The sequence below is a fragment of the Vigna angularis genome, chromosome 6 (assembly GCF_016808095.1).
Source record: "Vigna angularis cultivar LongXiaoDou No.4 chromosome 6, ASM1680809v1, whole genome shotgun sequence".
Classification (NCBI taxonomy): Eukaryota; Viridiplantae; Streptophyta; class Magnoliopsida; order Fabales; family Fabaceae; genus Vigna; species Vigna angularis.
The window spans coordinates 5,554,871-5,575,013 of NC_068975.1; the positions used below are offsets into that span (position 1 = coordinate 5,554,871).

The 20,143-nt window shown below is 38.9% G+C and overlaps 2 protein-coding genes and 1 long non-coding RNA gene across 3 annotated transcripts; all 3 read left to right on the top strand.

Annotated features, from left to right (window-relative positions):
- Window positions 1-502: 502 nt before the first annotated feature.
- On the top strand, window positions 503-839 carry LOC108342767 (uncharacterized). Its single transcript, XR_001833428.2, has 3 exons — window positions 503-524; window positions 599-688; window positions 801-839. It is a non-coding gene; the product is annotated as an uncharacterized LOC108342767 (long non-coding RNA).
- A 3,979-nt stretch (window positions 840-4,818) lies between these two features.
- On the top strand, window positions 4,819-5,724 carry LOC108341317 (protein FAR-RED IMPAIRED RESPONSE 1-like). Its single transcript, XM_017579019.1, has one exon. It carries the CDS (start codon window positions 4,819-4,821, stop codon window positions 5,722-5,724), a length of 906 nt encoding a protein of 301 aa, XP_017434508.1.
- A 36-nt stretch (window positions 5,725-5,760) lies between these two features.
- LOC108341319 (protein FAR1-RELATED SEQUENCE 9-like) lies at window positions 5,761-9,315 on the top strand. The gene is made up of 3 exons (XM_017579020.1): window positions 5,761-6,702; window positions 6,788-6,873; window positions 9,267-9,315. The coding sequence occupies exons 1-3, from the start codon at window positions 5,761-5,763 to the stop codon at window positions 9,313-9,315; spliced, it is 1,077 nt and encodes a 358-aa protein (XP_017434509.1).
- The last annotated feature ends 10,828 nt before the right edge of the window (window positions 9,316-20,143 follow it).

Below are 20,143 nucleotides of genomic sequence, written 5' to 3' on the forward strand. Positions count from 1 at the left end.
TGGTAGAGTTGATGAAGCACCTGAAGTTGGAGGTGACGAAGAGCCTGAAGTTGGAGGTGACGAAGAGGCTGAAATTGGTCGTGATTGTGGATTTGAACAACAAGGTGATGGTAATGCAATTGATGACCCCCTAGGTGCATATACTGAAGTAAGAGGGGAGGATAAAACCGCACATGAAGATGAGATAGTTTCAAGAACTGATGATAACATTGTTTGTATTGAAATCGATGATGATGGTGATGAAGAAGAACGGGAGGTCGTACCATTGGTTATCCCCCCATTGCGCAGTTTTGTTGGTGATCCAAGCACCACTGTTGATGTAGACCAATTGTACAGAGCAGTCAGTGTCAGAGAGATCACTGTATACAGGTATATGCCTTGAATTGTAGTTGTGGTTGACGAATCTGTATTGTTTGTGATTGACTATTGTTTATATGTTTAGGGTTGTATGCGAGATAATTGGGCAAACCTTGAGCACGACTTCATTTTACACTTTGGCCCTGATAAAATACGTTGATAACATGGTTAGTCTTGTGACATTTGTCTGTGTTTCATGTTGTAGTTTATGTTAGTAATGTGAAAATTTTTTATTGTGTAGGTGGTGTTATTTGCTTGTACGATGTTTATGTACTTTGAGAAAAGGTTGTGCGGTGTTGTTAAGAGGATTCATTTTAGTCCATTATACTCGGTAAATAAAATTTGATATTGTATCATATATTTCATTGAAGAAATGAATTTTGATTGATTTTTGATTGATGATTTTGAAATTGTCCACAGCACCATATTCTTACTGATTATAGGAAACGTCCACAGAATCGTCATGTTTGGACGCTTCATAACTATAACAGTTATCTGCATTGCGATTAGTTTGGACTTGGAGACATTGCCACAGCTGACTTTGTGAGTAACCTTTAATTCGCAATATTTGTCTAGTTTTGGTTGTAAATGTGTTACTGATATTGTTTTTATTGTTTGTAGTTGTTTATGCCATTTGTCCACGATGATCATTGGTGGTGTTATTCAGTGAAATTGAGTTCATTAGAGATATTTGTGATTGACTCATTGGGTAAGGGGATCAGAGACTGGAAAAGGATAGACACAGCTATTGTAAGATTTCACATCTTTCATTGTTGATGACCCTGTGATTGTCAGATAACCTTGTATTGTTTAACAATTTATTGTATTTGTTAACTGGTAGGCTGAAAATATGGCACGGTTTTTTTGCATCTTGATGAATAGACCGGAAGGTAGTATTGGTCCTTTGACTGTTAAACAAGCAAATATCCCATCCCAACCAAACTTGTAAGGTTTTTGAATTGTATTGCTGGATTATATTGTGTTGTGATGAATATACGGTCAAAATTAATTTTATGTGGTGGGTATATTATTTCAGACATGATTGTGGAGTCATAATGTTGAAAGCAATGGAAATTTGGGATGGAGACGACAAATACAACGGAAAAAGCATACCTTAATATACAACTGTAAGTAGCAACTGTGTGTTTGTTAAAATTATTTTATGTGTTGGTTTCTAATGGGGAAAATGTTGGCTTCAGGAGGAGCAGGTTGGGATTATAAAGAAATATGTATGTGAATGGATCCTGGACAACGAGAACATAAGACGAATGGAAGCCCTAGAGCTATATGGCATTCTTTAGGATTGCTTAGACATGAACAAATTTGACTTGTAACACAACATGTTTATATATGTACATAATGTTAGTTGACAATGTAGACTTTGTTTTTGTAATAAGATTATTGGTTGGATTTTCAATTTAATTGTTTTGACGTTGTGTTTGTTATAATGAATAAATCTTTTATTGAAAAATTAACGCACCATTATAATAAGTATTTCAAAAGTAGGGGAGGTTTTGATAAGTTAAATTAAGGGTAATTACTGGGTGGGAGTTGATCAAGTTCTGAGTTGGGCTAGTGAAAATACTAAATGGTAATCGTTTACAGTGGGTTAGTAAATGATTACGCGACAATAAGGTGTGTTTTGTACAGAAAGTTGAATTGAAGTAGTCAGTCAGGGTAACAGGGGTGACCATTGTCAAAACTAGTGAGTTTGACTCACATTTGCACTTGTGTTTGGAAGATGTTGGTCTTTGAATGTTGGGAGACGGTGGTGGGTGATGTGATGTGACCCCAAGGAGTGTGGAGTGACCCCTTATGAGTGGGGATACCAAGTTGTGCAAGGGATGAATGAGAGTGTTCAAAAAACCCTATGGTAATCGTTTACAGTGTCTTCGTAAACGATTACCCGAGAGAAATCCATATTCTGTACAGAAAGTTGAACTGAAGTAGTCAGTCAGGGTAACCTGGGTGACCATTGTCAAAACCAGTGAGTTTGACTGACATTTGCACTTGTCTTGGGAAGATGTTGGTCTTCGAATGTTGGGAGATGGTGGTGGGTGATGTGATGTGACCCGAAGGAGTTTAGAGTGACCCCTTATGAGTGGGGGGACCAAGTTGTGCAAGGGATGAATGAGAGTGTTCATAAAACCCTACGGTAATCATTTACAGTGTGGTCGTAAACGATTACCCGAGAGAAATCCATATTTTGTACAGAAAGTTGAACTGAAGTAGTTAGTCAGGGTAACAAGGGTGACCATTGTCAAAACTAGTGAGTTTGAGTGACATTTGCACTTGTGTTTGGAAGATGTTGGTCTTCGAATGTTGGGAGATGGTGCTTGGTGATGTGATGTGATCCCAAGGACTGTGGAATCACCCCTTATGATTGGGGGGACCAAGTTGTGCAAGGGATAAATGAGAGTGCTCCAAAAACCCTACTGTAATCGTTTACACAGTCCTGGTAAACGATTACGCGAGAGAATTTGACGTTTTGTACAGAAAGTTCAACTGAAGTAGTCAGTTAGGACTTGGTAGGTAACGTTTGGACAAAACAATTTAATTTTAGTCATAGATGCAGTGCTATGGGGTTGATGTTGGTATTACAGTTGCGGTAGAGGGTAGGAATTGATAACAAAGCATGCCAACAATTAACTTGAAAACATTTCTATAACAAAAACAAACTCATCATAACACAACATTAATAGAAATTCAGGTACACACCATACACAACAATAATACATTGTAGGTTTGAAATATTACAGTTATCCATTAAATACTTATAATGGTCTTAATATAAAATTACAGTTATCGAAAACCCACTACTGGTTGTCTGGTTGTTTGGACGTTGATGGTTGGTCAGATGGAGGTACAAATTTGTGGAGGATGTCATCCACATTGAGTTTCTTCTCTGCCCACATAGGGAGTCGAATGACAGGTTTTGGGGTCTCCTTAACAAGGTCAATTGTTGGAGGACAAACTTCAGCTGGAAAAACCTTGACTATAGAGCGATGCGTAATATTGAGGTAGTAGTTTTGCCGAAATGCAATGAAAGGGTGGACCTAAATGTACAAACCAAATTAGTAAGAAGAAGAACATTGAAAGACCAAGAAAATAATTATGCTAGTTAAGTACAAAATTGATGGGTTACAAGATTGAGTAGCATAACGAAACCAACTCCGATATTGTCTACAATTTCAGGATCTTCAAGAACTTTCTTGTGCAAGGAAGCCTTCATCGTGGCAGTTGGGTCCTTCAAACATATAATAAGTTATTAATGTACCATAACATGTAGTGTTGTTCAATAAAGGAAATAATACCTTAACAGTCAACTGCATATCTCCCAACCCATTTGGCTTGTACTCTTTCAATATGCAAGCAACAAATGGAAGGACCTCTGCTGATTTTGCATCTTGGAGGGAGTTGACGTTTTCGAATTTGCCATCCGTTACGAGACCTCCAATGACAAAAAATATATGAAAAGAAATTACAACTCGTGAACGTAATAATGTTGTTGGAACTGTGTATGAGATTGAGTGTACCGTGGTGTTCAATAAACATTTGTGCCCATTTCCAAGCATTGGAGTTGAAATCTCGTTCATAGGTTGCATCAGCAACATCACGAGCAAATTCTTGTGTCGATTTGGGTTCTTCTGTTCCCGTTCTATTGAGGAAAGCTGCTTGGATGTTACCTACAGGACCAGGAATAAGCGATGCCGACGCATCGCATTTTTTCAAAAACGATTCAAGGACATCATCATCACAAACAAGGTCTTGCCATGGATCCATGATTATGCTGAATTTTTCTGTCCAAATTAAAATTCGATGTTAACGATGGGTTTGTCCCGGATATTTAAAGAGAACTACATGGACAAACACATTACATGAAATCAATATATTATAAACCAAAAAAATAAATTATTTTATAACTATTTCCATTAAGTTAACTTGTAAAAATGAAGTTACATTAATTGTGGGGATATGTCTGATTTGATAGGAAATCTTTAAAAGTGAAAAGCATTCATTATGGGTTATGAGAGAAACTTTACGCTGAAAACATTCAATGCATGGTTTGTCAACGTAAGCAAATACGTGCTTGAGAAGGCAAAAATAATAGCTTTGGCGAAACTACACTCCTGCCTCAACATCCAACGTTAACATTTTTCTCCATTAACCAACCACTTCCAGACAACTTACTTTGGTCTTCATTAAAGAGAAGGGGTACAAGCATGTTCGGAGGTTTGGTGACAACCACATAAGGTTCATTTATGGTGGACGTAAATGTTGAAGAGGAGGTTGGTTAGGACCATTTGACCTTCATTAAAGGGCTCTTGATATTCCACCACGGTACGTATTATTTAACTTTTTCGAAATGGGTTTATTTACATTATTTTTTTAGTTCACAGTGGTCATTTTCGTAAGTTTGATGAGTGAATATCATTTCGTTTATCTCTAAAGTTGGGTCTAATGTCGACGCACACAATTGATGTGGATGAAGTGAATGAGTATAATGACAATGTGAATGAGTATAATGTCCATGATCTTTGCCCGAATAACTCCAACCTATTTGCAGCAAATAGGAAGTTAAGCATGCAAGCAAAACACACCTTGGAGGTCAACCATGATGCTGGAGTTAGGTTAAATAAGAGTTTCCTTAGCATTGTCAACGATGTCGGTGGCTATGAAAACATGGACTTTGTCGAGCGGGACGCAAGAAACTACATTGGCCAACACAGAAGATCTTTATGTAAGGATGGTGATGGTCAGGCACTCCTACGACAGTTTTCTTCAATGAAAGATAGAAATAACGAGTTCTTCTATGACATTGCACTAGATGAAGGGAATAAAATTTGTAGTGTGTTTTGGGCTGATGCAAGAAGTCGTGCTGCATGTGAAGAATTTGGTGATGTTGTTTCCTTTGACACGACTTACTTAACAAATAAGTACGACATGCCATTTGCGCCTTTTCTTGGAGTTAACCATCATGGAAACTCCATTTTACTTGGTTGTGGATTGTTGTCTTCGGAAGACACTATCTCATTTGTATGGTTGTTCCAATGTTGGCTAAGATGCATGCGTAATAAGAGTCCTCAAGGTATTATTACTAACCAATGCAGGGCAATGGCCAACGCTATTGAACAAGTGTTTCCTGATACGAGGCACAGGTGGTGTTTATGGCACATCCTGAAGAAGTTGCCTGAAAAATTCCACGGGTATAGAAATAATCCCGCTATCAAAAGCGAACTACATGCGCTTATATATGATTGTGGTTGTCCACGAGAATTTGAAAATGGTTGGGAGGAAGTACTTACCAAACATGGATTGGAGCAAAATGAATGGCTATGTAATTTGTACGAAGAGAGACATAAATGAGTTCCGTGTTACTTGAAAAAAAAAATTTGGGCCGGCATGTCTATCACTCAGAGAAGTGAGGGAATGAATGCTTTTTTTGATGGATTTATCAATTCGACAACCACACTTCAACAATTTGTGGTTCAATACGACAATGCCGTTAGGGTAAAGGCCCAGAAGGAAATAGAAGCAGACTTCTCCTCCATGAACACCACTGTTGCATGTGGCTCTCAGTCACCGATTGAGAGACAATTTCAAGTCGAATACACACATGCAAAGTTTGAGGAGGTCCAAACTGAGTTTCGTTCAAGGATGAATTGTTTCATCAAAGACACCTTAAAGGAGGACTTATGGAACACTTACACTATAAAAGAGGAACGGATGTGGGAGGGTAAACGTTTACCAGATAAATTTTACAAAGTTCAATTTGATCCCCTAACACAGACAAGCACTTGCTCTTGCCAACTATTTAAGTTTAGAGGAATTATACGTCGCCATTCCCTCTTGGTATTTGTTCAAGAAGATGTTTACAATGTTCCCTCACAATACATTTTGCGGCGTTGGAGCAAAAGTATCCGAAGAAGACACACACTAATAACAGCATCGTATAGTAATTCCACTAATGAACCACGCATGGAAAGATACAAACTGTTGTGCAAACGTTTTTATGAAATTGCTGAAGTTGCATGTGGGTCTAAGGTTGCTAGTACTCAATTGGAAAAAGAAATTAATTGTCTCGGTAAAAAATTTGGGTTCAGTTCATCCATGACAAATAACATCATTAGTGATGCAGGCCAACTAAGATACGATACTGGTGCATGCACGTCAGTACCACATAGTCCAGTTGGAACATCTGATGTCCTTGTACACAGTCCTGCAGCTGTTAAGGGAAAAGGACGTCCACGCACAAATAGTTTGAAGTCCACTATTGAGCACAGAACCCAAAGAAGAAAGTCGGCTTCATGCACAAAGACTTCAACACCACCCACCGAAGAATGCGTGAGTCATTAATTACGTTGAAAATATTGATTAAATACTTTATTTTGTAACAATTTAGTTGTACTTAATAATTTTGTTGTTGCAGGGGGCAAGGCCATCTAATGTTGTTGAACGTGATGACCATGTTCAGTTTCAAGCCGAGTCTATTGTTAGGCGATTATTTCGACAAGTGTACCGAATCGCTTCAAGTAATATAAAATGGTAAGTCCAAGTATCGTTTTCCCAAGAGACTCATAATACTAAAGAATTGTGCGATTAACAACTCATCCAGACTCAAGAACATAACATCAATTTACAAAACAGGTGCAGAAACATAAATTCATACATAATTACAAATTTGGACTCTGGAAGTGAAAACACTGAGATATGGAAAAAGGTCCGAAATGATATGGATCGGTTTTGCTCAGATTCGATTTCACCACTTTCATTCTTGTGCATAAAAAGTTTCATCTCCTCTCTATTAATTACTAATGTCAATCCACTAAAACACTTTACCCCTAATCTCTTAGGTGAAAAAGTCTAGGTTTTCCTTATCAAATCCCAATGTCTTGGATAATCTAACAGGTGAAACCGCATTAAGAACTAGGATCTTAAGACAACAAGCGATCATCTTCCATCTCTAGAACAAATAATCACTAGGACTCCTATTTCAGTTCTGGTTCCATCTTACGTCTCCATAACCCATGAAACCCAAAATTAGTCCATGACATGAACGTCTCCATCACATGCATGCTTTAATCTCGGAAATAAGAATACTAGAAATTAACAGAGCAGGCATACATATAATCAAATATCAATTCTTAACAAAATGAAACTGGTTCTCCATTTCCATGGAAGAACCTCAAGCTTACAAACATGGTGGATGAGAGAAGAAGAAGACCAAAGGTGGAGAAAAGAGATGCTTCCACATGCCCCAAGCGGCCTCCATGAGCTCCTACAGTGAAGTCGCGCCTCCACACCTTCGTCCTTGAGCTCTGGGAGGGATTCCCCCCTCCAAAAACTAACTTCTCTGCCTCTGGTTCGCGTTCTTAAAGAGATGAGTCGTAAGTGATTTTTCGCTGGGCGAACAGGGTCGGGTCGTTGGGCGACTGGTGCAAGCTCGCTGGGCGAGCGTTATTTTTCGCTGGGCGCACGCGCTCGTTGGGCGAGCTTCCACTACGCGCTGAGCGAGCGTCCACTTTTGCGTCCTCGCTGGATGAGCGTCCACTGCTCGCTAGACGAGCGTCCTCGCTGGTCGACGAGCGTCCTCTCGCTGGGCGAGCGTCTACTTGCTGATCACGGGCGAGCGCTCGCTGGACGAGCGTCCACTGCTCGCTGGACGAGCGTCCTCGCTGGTCGACGAGCGTCCTCTCACTGGGCGAGCGTCTACTTGCTGATCACGGGCGAGCGCTCGCTGGACGAGCGTTCGCTGTTCGCTGGACGAGCGTCCTCGCTAGGCGAGCGTGCGTCCTCTCGCTGGGCGAGCGTCCACTTGCTGGTCTTGCTGGACGAGCGTCTACTGCTCGCTGGACGAGCGTCCGTTCGTTGGGCGAGCGTCCGTTTGTCGCTGGGCGAGCATTCGTTCGTCACTGGGCGAGCATTCGTTCGTCACTGGACTCACTCGTTCTTTCCAATCCTTATTCTGATGTAAAAATAAACACACAAAAACACTCAAACTGATACAAAATCAACAATATATACATTTTATACAACTTTTCATGAGATTTTACTCTATAATGCATTAAAGGAGACTAAAATAAGTGCTCAGGATATGCAATTCTTGACACTTATCACACCCCCCAAACTTGAACTTTTTCATGTCCTCATGAAAAGCAACAGATAACTTAGCCTAAAGAACAATTCAACTGCAATGCAATGTTCTAGCAACTCCAGATACAATTTTAATCAAAATAAACAAAATCAATCATGCTTGCTCAACTTATACATCATATTCAAGAGACAATACAGTCTTAGCAAGCTTCACTTCAATCATGGTGCTAACAATTCAAAATCACAAGATAGATGCAATTTATAGATCAACAAAAGTGACAAGATGTTTTCACTAAATGCATGGAACCAATCCTCACCAAGGAAAGTGTTTCACTCAAGCACATTGGTGTATAAGGATGTTTGTCGTACTCTCAACTATCACATTGTTACACAAATCAACTTTGCATTTCATTTCAACAATATCAAACACATTCACAAGCAAGTTACATCACAAGGACTTTTTGAGGCTTGTATTGTGGCTGGGCTCAGAAGAAAATTTGGTTTTTCTGGACAACAAAGTACCTTAAGCTGAGAGACCCAACAATTTGATTCATGATATACATAGTCTCTCTTTTGCTCCAAAATTGAATAAACCACTTCTCAACCTATTTCCCAACTCTTTTTCATTGAATTCAAGTTTTTGTTTTTCTTCTTCTTTCTTCTTTTTCTTTCTTTTTAACTCAACTTATTTTCTCAATGCTCCCTTATGACAAGAACTCCCCCAAACTTAAACCGTTCTCCTCATCCTAACAAATAGGTTCATCTCAACTCAAGGTAAGGAGGTTAATGATTTTTCAATAAGCTTAATGTTTCAGGAATGAGAAAGTTTTCTTCAGGTTCAAAGGTTATGCATTGGCTTCTTAGGTTCAAAATGTAGAAGAGGTGGAAGAACAAGATGGCCTTGATCATTTGTAAAATGCAAGTAACTAGTTCAAATAGAGAAATTCATGCAAAATCAGTTGGGATTCCAAAGTAATAGCATTCAGCAATAAACTCTGAGGCACAACATCTCACAGGTTTACTCAAGGTTCCAAAATTTGATAAACATCATGCCAAGAATATCAATCACAATTAAAAATAAGCATCTATCTCAACAGATACAAGCAACCACAATCTCTGTTCAACAAGCTCAACCACATAATCTCAATCAGATTTTCAAAACAATTCTCATGGATAAAGAGCAAGCACAACAGCTTTGTATTCAATTCAAGCATAACAAATGATTCACTCAAATCACCAGACCAATTGCACAAGAACTATCCACAAGGCAAGTCAAAAAGAAATCAAAAACAAAAGCTAAAAGCACATAAAACTTGAAATTAAAACGAAAAACCAATCAAAATGGACTCTTTGCAGCTCCAGCAGTGTAAGATACTAGCTTCACTTTAATCTGAATTCCTCCAACAGTAGCTTATACTCCGAAACTGCTCCACCTCTCCCATCAGTAGGGGCCTGGCCCCCAGGCCATGCTACATGAGCATCAAAATCTTCAAGTCACAAGGTGCTCAGCTCACACTTGGCTCAAAGATTGATTAATGGTGGCTTTGAAACCTGTAATTTCTAAGGAAGATCTTATCCTGTAACAAGGAAGCTCAAAGCAAAATTAGTATCCCATAATCAACAACTGAAGAGAAGAATCCATAAAACATACTAAAAGAAATATGAAAAAAAAAAGCAAAGAAACTAGACAATGAAAGTCAAAACAAACAAAGACAAAAGTACATGAATGTGCAACACCAGTATTGGGGGCACCAAATCAGATTTTAGCAGTGGGTACCCCAATCTTTAGCCTAAATCCCGCCCAGATGATTTAGTTTTAACTTTAGTGAACTCTTCCAGTGAGCAACTTAATTTCAATGTACTTACACACAAACCAAGCTCAAATTGACATACTACACCTATACAAACCACAAAAACAACATTACAACTCAAAAATCACAAACATGTAGAAAAATCTACAAACATGCATAACACAAGTCAATTATTGAAATTGAAACACATACAAGCACATGATACTAAAACAACACAAACACAAGTAAAAAGGGTAAGAACATTGGGTTGCCTCCCAAAAGCGCTTGTTTAACGTCATGAGCTTGACGGATTACTCAATGAAGTGCGGATGTTGTTGTTGGTGTGCTCCGCTCACCAACTCTTGAATCACTTTCTAGCCAACAATCATCTTCATTTTAGCCCTTCCACTACCTTGACATCTTCAAACACTCAATCCTCTCCATCACAGGGTGGTGGTGACTAGTCTTTCTCTTTTTCTTCTCCCTTTCTTCATCTTACTTAGCACTTGGAGCATCTGCAAGGGAGAAAGAATTTGGGGCAGCTTGTGATGCTCAACATAGTTGTCTCCTTGTGTCCTATAATTCCTTCAATCTCAGGGTCATCATGATGCTTTTGAGGTTGCAGTCCTCCTTGTATGAACATCTCCCTGCATACACTTAGACACAACTAGGCTAAAGCCACAAATTAGCCCAAACAAAAGTGAAAATATATTAACAATCAAAAGAGTTAATTCTATATACAACAACAAGTCTAAACAAGTTAGAAACCTCACAAAAGTCTAGTATTGACACGAGTCCCCGGCAACGGCGCCAAAAACTTGTTAGGCGATTATTTCGGCAAGTGTACCGAATCGCTTCAAGTAATATAAAATGGTAAGTCCAAGTATCGTTTTCCCAAGAGACTCGTAATACTAAAGAATTGTGCGATTAACAACTCATCCAGACTCAAGAACATAACATCAATTTACAAAACAGGTGCAGAAACATAAATTCATACATAATTACAAATTTGGACTCTGGAAGTGAAAACACTAAGATATGGAAAAAGGTCCGAAATGATATGGATTGGTTTTGCTCAGATTAGATTTCACCACTTTCACTCTTGTGCATAAAAAGTTTCATCTCCTCTCTATTAATTACTAATGTCAATCCACTAAAACACTTTACCCCTAATCTCTTAGGTGAAAAAGTCTAGGTTTTCCTTATCAAATCCCAATGTCTTGGATAATCTAACAGGTGAAACCGCATTAAGAACTAGGATCTTAAGACAACAAGCGATCATCTTCCATCTCTAGAACCAATAATCACTAGGACTCCTATTTCAGTTCTGGTTCCATCTTACGTCTCCATAACCCATGAAACCCAAAATTAGTCCATGACATGAACGTCTCCATCACATGCATGCTTTAATCTCGAAAATAAGAATACTAGAAATTAACAGAGCAGGCATACATATAATCAAATCATTCTTCAAATACACAAGAATTCAGTAATTACATCAATTCTTAACAAAATGAAACTGGTTCTCCATTTCCACGGAAGAACCTCAAGCTTACAAACATGGTGGATGGGAGAAGAAGAAGACCCAAGGAGGAGAAAAGAGATGCTTCCACATGCCTCAAGCGGCCTCCATGAGCTCCTGTAGTGAAGTCGCGCCTCCACACCTTCGTCCTTGAGCTCTGGGAGGGTTTTCCCCCTCCAAAAACTGACTTGTCTGCCTATGGTTCGCGTTCTTAAATAGATGAGTCGTAAGTGATTTTTCGCTGGGCGAACAGGGTCGGGTCGTTGGGCGACTGGTGCAAGCTCGCTGGGAGAGTGTTATTTTTCGCTGGGCGCGCGCGCTTGCTGGCCGAGCGTCCACTGCGCGCTGAGCGAGCGTCCACTTTTGCGTCCTCGCTGGACGAGCGTCCTTGCTAGTCGACAAGCGTCCTCTCGCTGGGCGAGCGTCTACTTACTGATCACGGGCGAGCGCTCGTTGGACGAGCGTCCTCGCCGTTCGACGAGCGTCCTCTCGCTGGGCGAGCGTCTACTTGCTGATCACGAGCGAGCGCTCGCTGGACGAGCGTCCACTGCTTGCTGGACGAGCGTCCTCGCTGGTCGACGAGCGTCCTCTCGCTGGGCGAGCGTCTACTTGCTGATCACGGGCGAGCGCTCGCTGGACGAGCGTTCGCTGTTCGCTGGACAAGCGTCCTCGCTGGGCGAGCGTGCGTCCTCTCGCTGGGCGAGTGTACACTTGCTGGTCTTGCTGGACGAGCGTCCACTGCTCGCTGGACGAGCGTCCGTTCGCTGGGCGAGCGTTTGTTTGTCGCTGGGCGAGCGTCCGTTCGTCACTGGACTCACTCGTTCTTTCCAATCCTTATTCTGATGTAAAAATAAACACACAAAAACACTCAAACTGATACAAAATCAACAATATATACATTTTATACAACTTTTCATGAGATTTTACTCTATAATGCATCAAAGGAGACTAAAATAAGTGCTCAGGATATGCAATTATTGTAACATCCCAATAATTATAGCATCAAACTATAATAGAGTTCTTACATCATTGATACAATAGAACAGTTGATAGAAGGAGGAATAAGAGTTTTCCTCATTAATATACAAACCCACACTGTTAATTCAAACTAATTACACTCCACACCTTAAAACAGAAATAAAAACATAGGTTTCATTATTAAAACTATTCTTCAGTCGATCCTCCATCTAAGGCTTGCTCCACCGGCATATCACCGACTTCTGCTCCTATCCACCGGATGATCATCGCCAATCAAAATACATAACACAAAATAACAACCAAACAACAGACAAAGCAAGGGTGAGCTAATGCAATACAAAACATCATAGTAAATTAAATTAATAACCAAACTTCCATCTTATAAGTTAAATTACTCAATAATATAATAAACATACCATTATCATTTGTAAACTCCACTCATTCGGATAATCGTATGAATATTGAACTCTTAGCTAGTTCTACACTTACAGTGGTACTTTACTCAGCTACATCCTATCCTACTCTGTCCCCAAACTGGATCTTCGGACATGGATGTACTTATTCGCTAGCTCAATTATTCTATCCTACTCTGTCCTCCAAACTGGATCTTCGGATATGAATATCACCACTGAAGCTACATCCTTCCTACTCTGTCCACTCACACTGTGGATCTTCGGTAAGGATTTTCCACTCTCCACCACATAGCTTTCTCTCTAAGTGAGATCGAGACTATTGAGAGCATAAGAATGAACCCCTAAGTCGGAGTTCCTATATTCATACGTACAGTACTTGACACAAAATCAATAAGGAGTTCCTCCTTGGAACTCTATTATACACTTTCCATTCATAAATACACATGTCAACATATTATCATCTTTAGTCATATCTCAAAAAAATAATTCTCACATACTCAGACATTCCACATCCTCACAGAAACATCACTTATTAACACATAACACTTTATGGTCTATTAATTCGAACCCTTAAGTAGTTCAAACAGCTTAGATACCTTCACTAATAGCTCCAGAAGGGTCAAAAACCCCCATATCGACCTAAAGAACGTCCAAAACGGACATCCAGAACTCCCAAAACGTCAAAAACATCAAAACACTAAATTTGTTACGCATAACTCGCTTCAGCGAGTTAACTCATTCACTCAAGCGAATTTACTATTCCAAAATTACGAAAATTCACTTCCCGAACTATAACGACTATTTCTTCCATCATACAGATTTTCTAGACATCCAAAAACTTATCTCCCATCAACAACCCATATTCATCCAAATCTTATAAACATATAAACTAAACATATAATTAAAAAGACAGCGGATAATTAGTACAATCCAAAATTTCCGATCAAAAACCTAGTCTCCTTTTAAATCCATAAACAGATCCAAAATCTTCGATCTATACATATACCTAAAAACTTCCACCGATTCAAAATGCTTAATATGAACAAGATCTCTTCAAAACCATCAAAACAGAAACATATCCCAATTCCAAACCGTACATCAATTCAAAAGATACAATAGAAGTAGAATTTCATTCTAAAATCATAAAGAGAATCAAAATCCTAAACATATACCAAATTTAAAATCATACAGAAACAAAAAGACTCAAGGTTAGCTCCCCTTACGGTTTTCTCCTAAGCTTGCTTTCAAACGGTTCCCCGACGTTCCTCTGCCTTAGAATTCCTTCTCGTGGCTCCAAACTTAGCTCTAAAACTTCTCTGGTCCAATGCTTTTAGGTAACAGTTCTCAGATTCAACTTAGGAATTCTCTCAGCCCCAAAACCCTCTTAAATAACCAGAAAAACGTGTTTAAATAGTAAAACGCGTTTACTGAGTCAAAACGCGTTCAAAACGCGTCCAAAACGCGTACAGCGAGTGAGTCTGATTTTGACAACTTTGCCAGTCCGGTTGAACCCCTTCCCGATGTCGGAATTACGCGTATAAGTACTCGAATCGAAACTATTCGAGTCTACTTTCTAATGGAAAAAGAATCAACTTAATATCTAATTTGTACAATTAATTATAATCAAAATACCAAACCATGTCAAAGTTGACAGCATTGTATTTTGCATATAAACTTTAACTTTTGTTACTACTTGATACATTTTTGGTTTCTACTCTACTAATGACCCGAGATTCACATTTTCCTTTAATTTTTTCAGGGTCTTACAATTATTGACACTTATCATCTATCCAACTATCACAAGATACCGAAATGGGTCATTTTGGATTTTTGTCGTTGTTGTCAGCTGTACATAACAATTTCGATAACAACATCAGTTGATATATACAACTTCTTCGTTGTTTTTTTTATGAATTTATTATGTTTTTGTAAGTCATAATGGTCGAAGCCTAACAATGATCTCTTCTCCTCGGATGAGCAACAGGAGAAATATGCCCAATATTTTGTCAATCGTGAAATATTGGAAAGTAAGTATCTAGAGTACAGTTACTTTGAAGGAAAAAAATTTCAATTCTATGACATATTGGCCGAAGCTAGGCTGACTGAATTTGTGTCTTTAAGAAGACATTACCACCCAGAATTAGTGAGAGTGTTTTATAGCAACATGTCAATATCGGATACTGGGGTTATTCAAAGCGAGGTAAAAGGCATAAAAATTAGGCTGAGCCCTAATCTTTTTCAACAACTCACTAAACTCCCCCCTGATGGTGTTCGTTATGAAGGAAAACTTGTAGATGAGTGGAAAGAACAATACGATTCTGTTACTGCAAGGCAACTAGTCTGTAGAGATGATGAAGTCATACAATCCAGAATACTAGCGGGCCAAATGAAGGTTCAACCAAGGATACTTCATTACGTTCTCACTCGAGTATTAATTCCTCGTGCAACCAATATTGGTCAGGCATTCGAAGAGGATATTATGCTGCTATGGGCATTTTTCAATTCCATTCACATTAACTGGGACATCTTATTAGATATAAGATGAAAAGAGCATTAAGGGAGAACGCAAAGTTGCCATATCCACATTTGATAACCATCTTCATGGAACACTTTGAAGTGCCTACTGACACTGATCCCATTTCAGAAATGAAGTTGAAGCGAAAAAATGGGTAGTGAAGTTGTAGCATCATTTGGTTATGTGCAAAATGATAAAGGAGAATGGGTTCCCAAAGGCAACACCCCCCATCCCCCCTCCTTACAAGAAGGTCAACATGAACAAGGAGAAGATGATGAACAAGGCAGTTCATCTACAACACTAAATAATGTCATCAACCGCATAGAACAACTTCAGACTTTCATTGGTACAAGATTTGATGCCTTTGAAACTCGATTTGATGCCCTTGAAACTCGATTTGGAAACATGGACATCGTCATCACTACAAGGTTTATGCCTTGCAATCGCGCGTTGCGAACATTGAAGAACAACTACAACAGTTGCAAAGTGCTTCTGAAAACAATCCTCAGCCTTACAATTGCTTGTTTAGACTTTATTTTCTGCATTATGAAAAACTATGTATCACAATTCCTACTTTGATAATGTCAAGTATTTAATTTAATGAAGTTCTTTACTGTCAAACTGGTTGCTCAATTTTCGTCATTTAATATGTAATGTTGAATTTATGATACACTAAATAGAATTGCACTTGTGACTAAAACACCAATACCACTAACCAAATATTACCTGCCCATCCACTTAGAGCTGGACTTCTGCCTGAAACTCACTGGTTTTGACAATGATCACCCCTGTTAACTTGACTGACTACTTCAGTTCAATTTTCTGTACAAAACCTCATTTTCTCTCGCGTAATCGTTTACGTGGACTGTGTAAACGATTACAGTAGGGTTTGTTGGCGCAGTCTTACTCAGGCCTTGCACAACTTGGTCCTCCCACTCATAAGGGGTCATTCCACAGTCCTTGGGGTCACTTCACATCACCAACCACCATCTGCCAACAGTCAAACACCAAGATCTTCCAAACACAAGTGCAAATGTGACTCAAACTCACTGATTTTCACAATGGTCACCCCTATTACCCTGATTGACAACTTCAGTTGAACTTTCTGTACAAAATATGGATTTCTCTCGGGTAATCGTTTACCACAACTGTGTAAACGATTACAGCAGGGTTTTATGAACACTCTCATTCATCCCTTGCACAACTTGGTCCCCCCACTCATAAGGGGTCATTCCACAGTCCTTGGGGTCACATCACCAAGCACAATCTCCCAACATTCGAAGACCAACATCTTCCAAACATAAGTGCAAATGTGACTCAAACTCACTGGTTTTGACAATGGTCACCCCTGTTACCTTGACTGACTACTTCAGTTGAACTTTCTGTACAAAATATGGATTTCTCTTGGGTAATCATTTACCAGGACTGTGTAAACGATTACAGCAGGGTTTTATGAACACTCTCATTCATCCCTTGCACAACTTGGTCTCCCCACTCATAAGGGGTCACTCCACACTCCTTGGGGTCACATCACATCACCAAGCACCATCTCCCAACATTCGAAGACCAACATCTTCCAAACACAAGTGCAAATGTGACTCAAACTCACTGGTTTTGACAATGGTCACGCTTGTTACCCTGATTGACTACTTTAGTTGAACTTTCTGTACAAAATATGGATTTCTCTCGGGTAATCGTTTACGAAGACACTGTAAACGATTACCACAGGGTTTTATGAACACTCTCATTCATCCCTTGCACAACTTGTTCCCCCCACCCAAAATGTGACTGAAATGAACTGGTTTTGACAATGGTTACCCATGTTACCCTCAATGACCACTCAAACACCAACATCTTACAAACACACCTACAACATATCGAACACAAAACTTCACCAGATTCTCAAATCTAGAAACCCACAAATCATAATAACAATGCTATTGAAAAAATAAAATATGTGACCAAACCAAAAACTCAAATTTTATATTATTCAACTAAATCCGATACATTACACTTTGTTTTCTTAATCTATTTACAATGATCATTTACTTTCCATTAATCAACTCAATACACATATCACTCATTTTTTTTCTAAGCACTACGGTTCCGGTGTATGGAGTCCTAAGTGCTCTTCCCTTGTAACGCCTTCGTGATCCAAGCCTAACATATGTCTTCAAAGGTTGTTGGTTTCTGTCAATGTCATTAGGGGATACAAAACCAGTGTTCAGGGATGGTTCTGTACGAGGCACACTTTGTCCACCGTGATCTTTATTTTGTCATCGTGTCTTCTCTTCAGCCAATTCTGCCTCCAAACCTCACACCCTCCTTTTAAGTTTTTCAATTAGAAATTCTTGGTCCTCTAAGGCACGCATAAAAGTTTCTCTTCGATTTCTTTTTTGTATCTTATTTGGTCTTGGTTCGGCATCCTTTCTTGTTGGTGTTGGTCTGTATTCCTTCTTATCCTTGGTTGAAGCACCAACATAAACATCATCAACAACCTGAAATTTAACCACATATTTCAGACTACACAAGTTTTGCAAAATATCAAAACATAACAAAACTTCGGATAACAAACCACATACCAAACCAGTCTCCATACACCGTTTTACGAACTTGTCTTCAATACTTGTATTCATCCAATGCAATATTCATAGAAATTTATCAATTGGACCTTCCGGTGGAACAAATAGCTCAAAAAACCATACCTAAGAAAAAAAAGCATCTTAAATTCTACTAAATAACTAAAATCACAAAACAATAAACAAACAATTTACATTTTACATCAACAAGTAATAATTACCTGCAGCATGTAAACACAACCATCCACGTAAACGTTTGTTGTACCTTTGCCTTTCTTCAAGCCTTCTGAAGCTTTGCACAAACTACGTAACAAAAAACGATAAACTATGATGGAAAACCATCAAGAAATCACATTGGACCTCTTACTAGAGCAATGGCTAGGAAGATTCAAGAAGAAGAAGGATCATCTAACATTTTACTTCTATGGAAGGTTACTTATAAAAATCCTTCTTCTCTTAACTAAAGCACTTATATTTTGTTTTGTAGGAATTAATAAATCTTGGAGAATATGATTGAGCCATCCAAGAAAAAACCAAGCAAAGGAGCCAAAAAGCAAAGGAGGTGCTTACGGCATGCACCAACATTTTCCACGTGAATGTTGGCTGATTTGGAAGGAAGCACACACCTTGCTGGATGAGCTGGAATGAGGCATGGATTTTGCTTGATCAAAATCTGAATAATTTGAATTTTAGGAGGGAATTACAAACAGAATTTAGGCTCTTCTTCATCTATAAATAAGAGGGCCTTTTCTTTGTATTGGGTTACTTTTGAGCTTAGTAAATTGCTGTTGAAATTCACTGCCAGCCCTATTGCTCTTGAGTCATTTAATTCTCTCTACTTTCTCTTCCCTTTCCTCTAGCTTCCTTCCATTGTAGGAAGGCCTTCTGAGCTGTGAGGTTCCCACACATACTCATTCCATTCAAATACACCAACCATCAATTAATCTCACTCAATTTCCGCTGCATCCACACTGCTGTTTTCCATCCACTGCACCAATACTGTTCTCTGGTTTTGAAGCTTTAACTGTAAGGTCCGGTCATTCAAGCATGGATAAGCTTCCATCAAACTAGACTACCCCAACAATAACTACCCAAACCACTTAAGTTGTCAACAATATTAAACATTACGGGAAACACTTTTCCGCTACGTTTTGGAAATAAAATGAGAACAAGGGATCTTTTTCTTGTGTTTTCGCATTAGAATTTTGTATATCGAATTCACATCCTTTGTTCCTTTACCTATGTATTTCACACATTGAATATTTCCCATTTCTTCCTTTAAGTTAATATTTTCACCATCTGTACTCAATCTCAACCCTAAATAAAAATCATTTTCATTTATATTCAAAACTTTATTTCCAACTAAAAAACCACTACTCCAGTCGTCCCACTTACCCAATAACTCACTCAATATATTTCTACCTAGTTTAACATTCACATTCACATCTAAAAACCACGCAAATGGAGTCTTCGCAATCAATGACCGATGCTCGTCTGTCAAGCGTTCGTTCAAAGTACATATATACTTTGTCGAAAAAGAGTGACGAACGGTCAACTGCATCAACCAAAATAAAATCAGCAAAACTACTAAACCCAATAACCAAAACAAAACGATACGAACCCCAAACCTTAACCCAAACCAAAAAACTATGGAACGAAAAACCACTTACCTTCGTCGTCAGACAATGCTCACCGGACTTTGCCATTGCGCACGATAACATCTACGAAAAACACCACCTTTACGAAAATGGAGGGAGACAACACGATGCACAGACAACAATCATAGAGAAAGCAAAGTGAAGAGCCAGGGAAACGAGACCTTCATTTCCAATGAAACAGACAGGGGTATTTTGGGATTCTCACTTAAAACAAAACTTACGTACTTCCACTTCTAT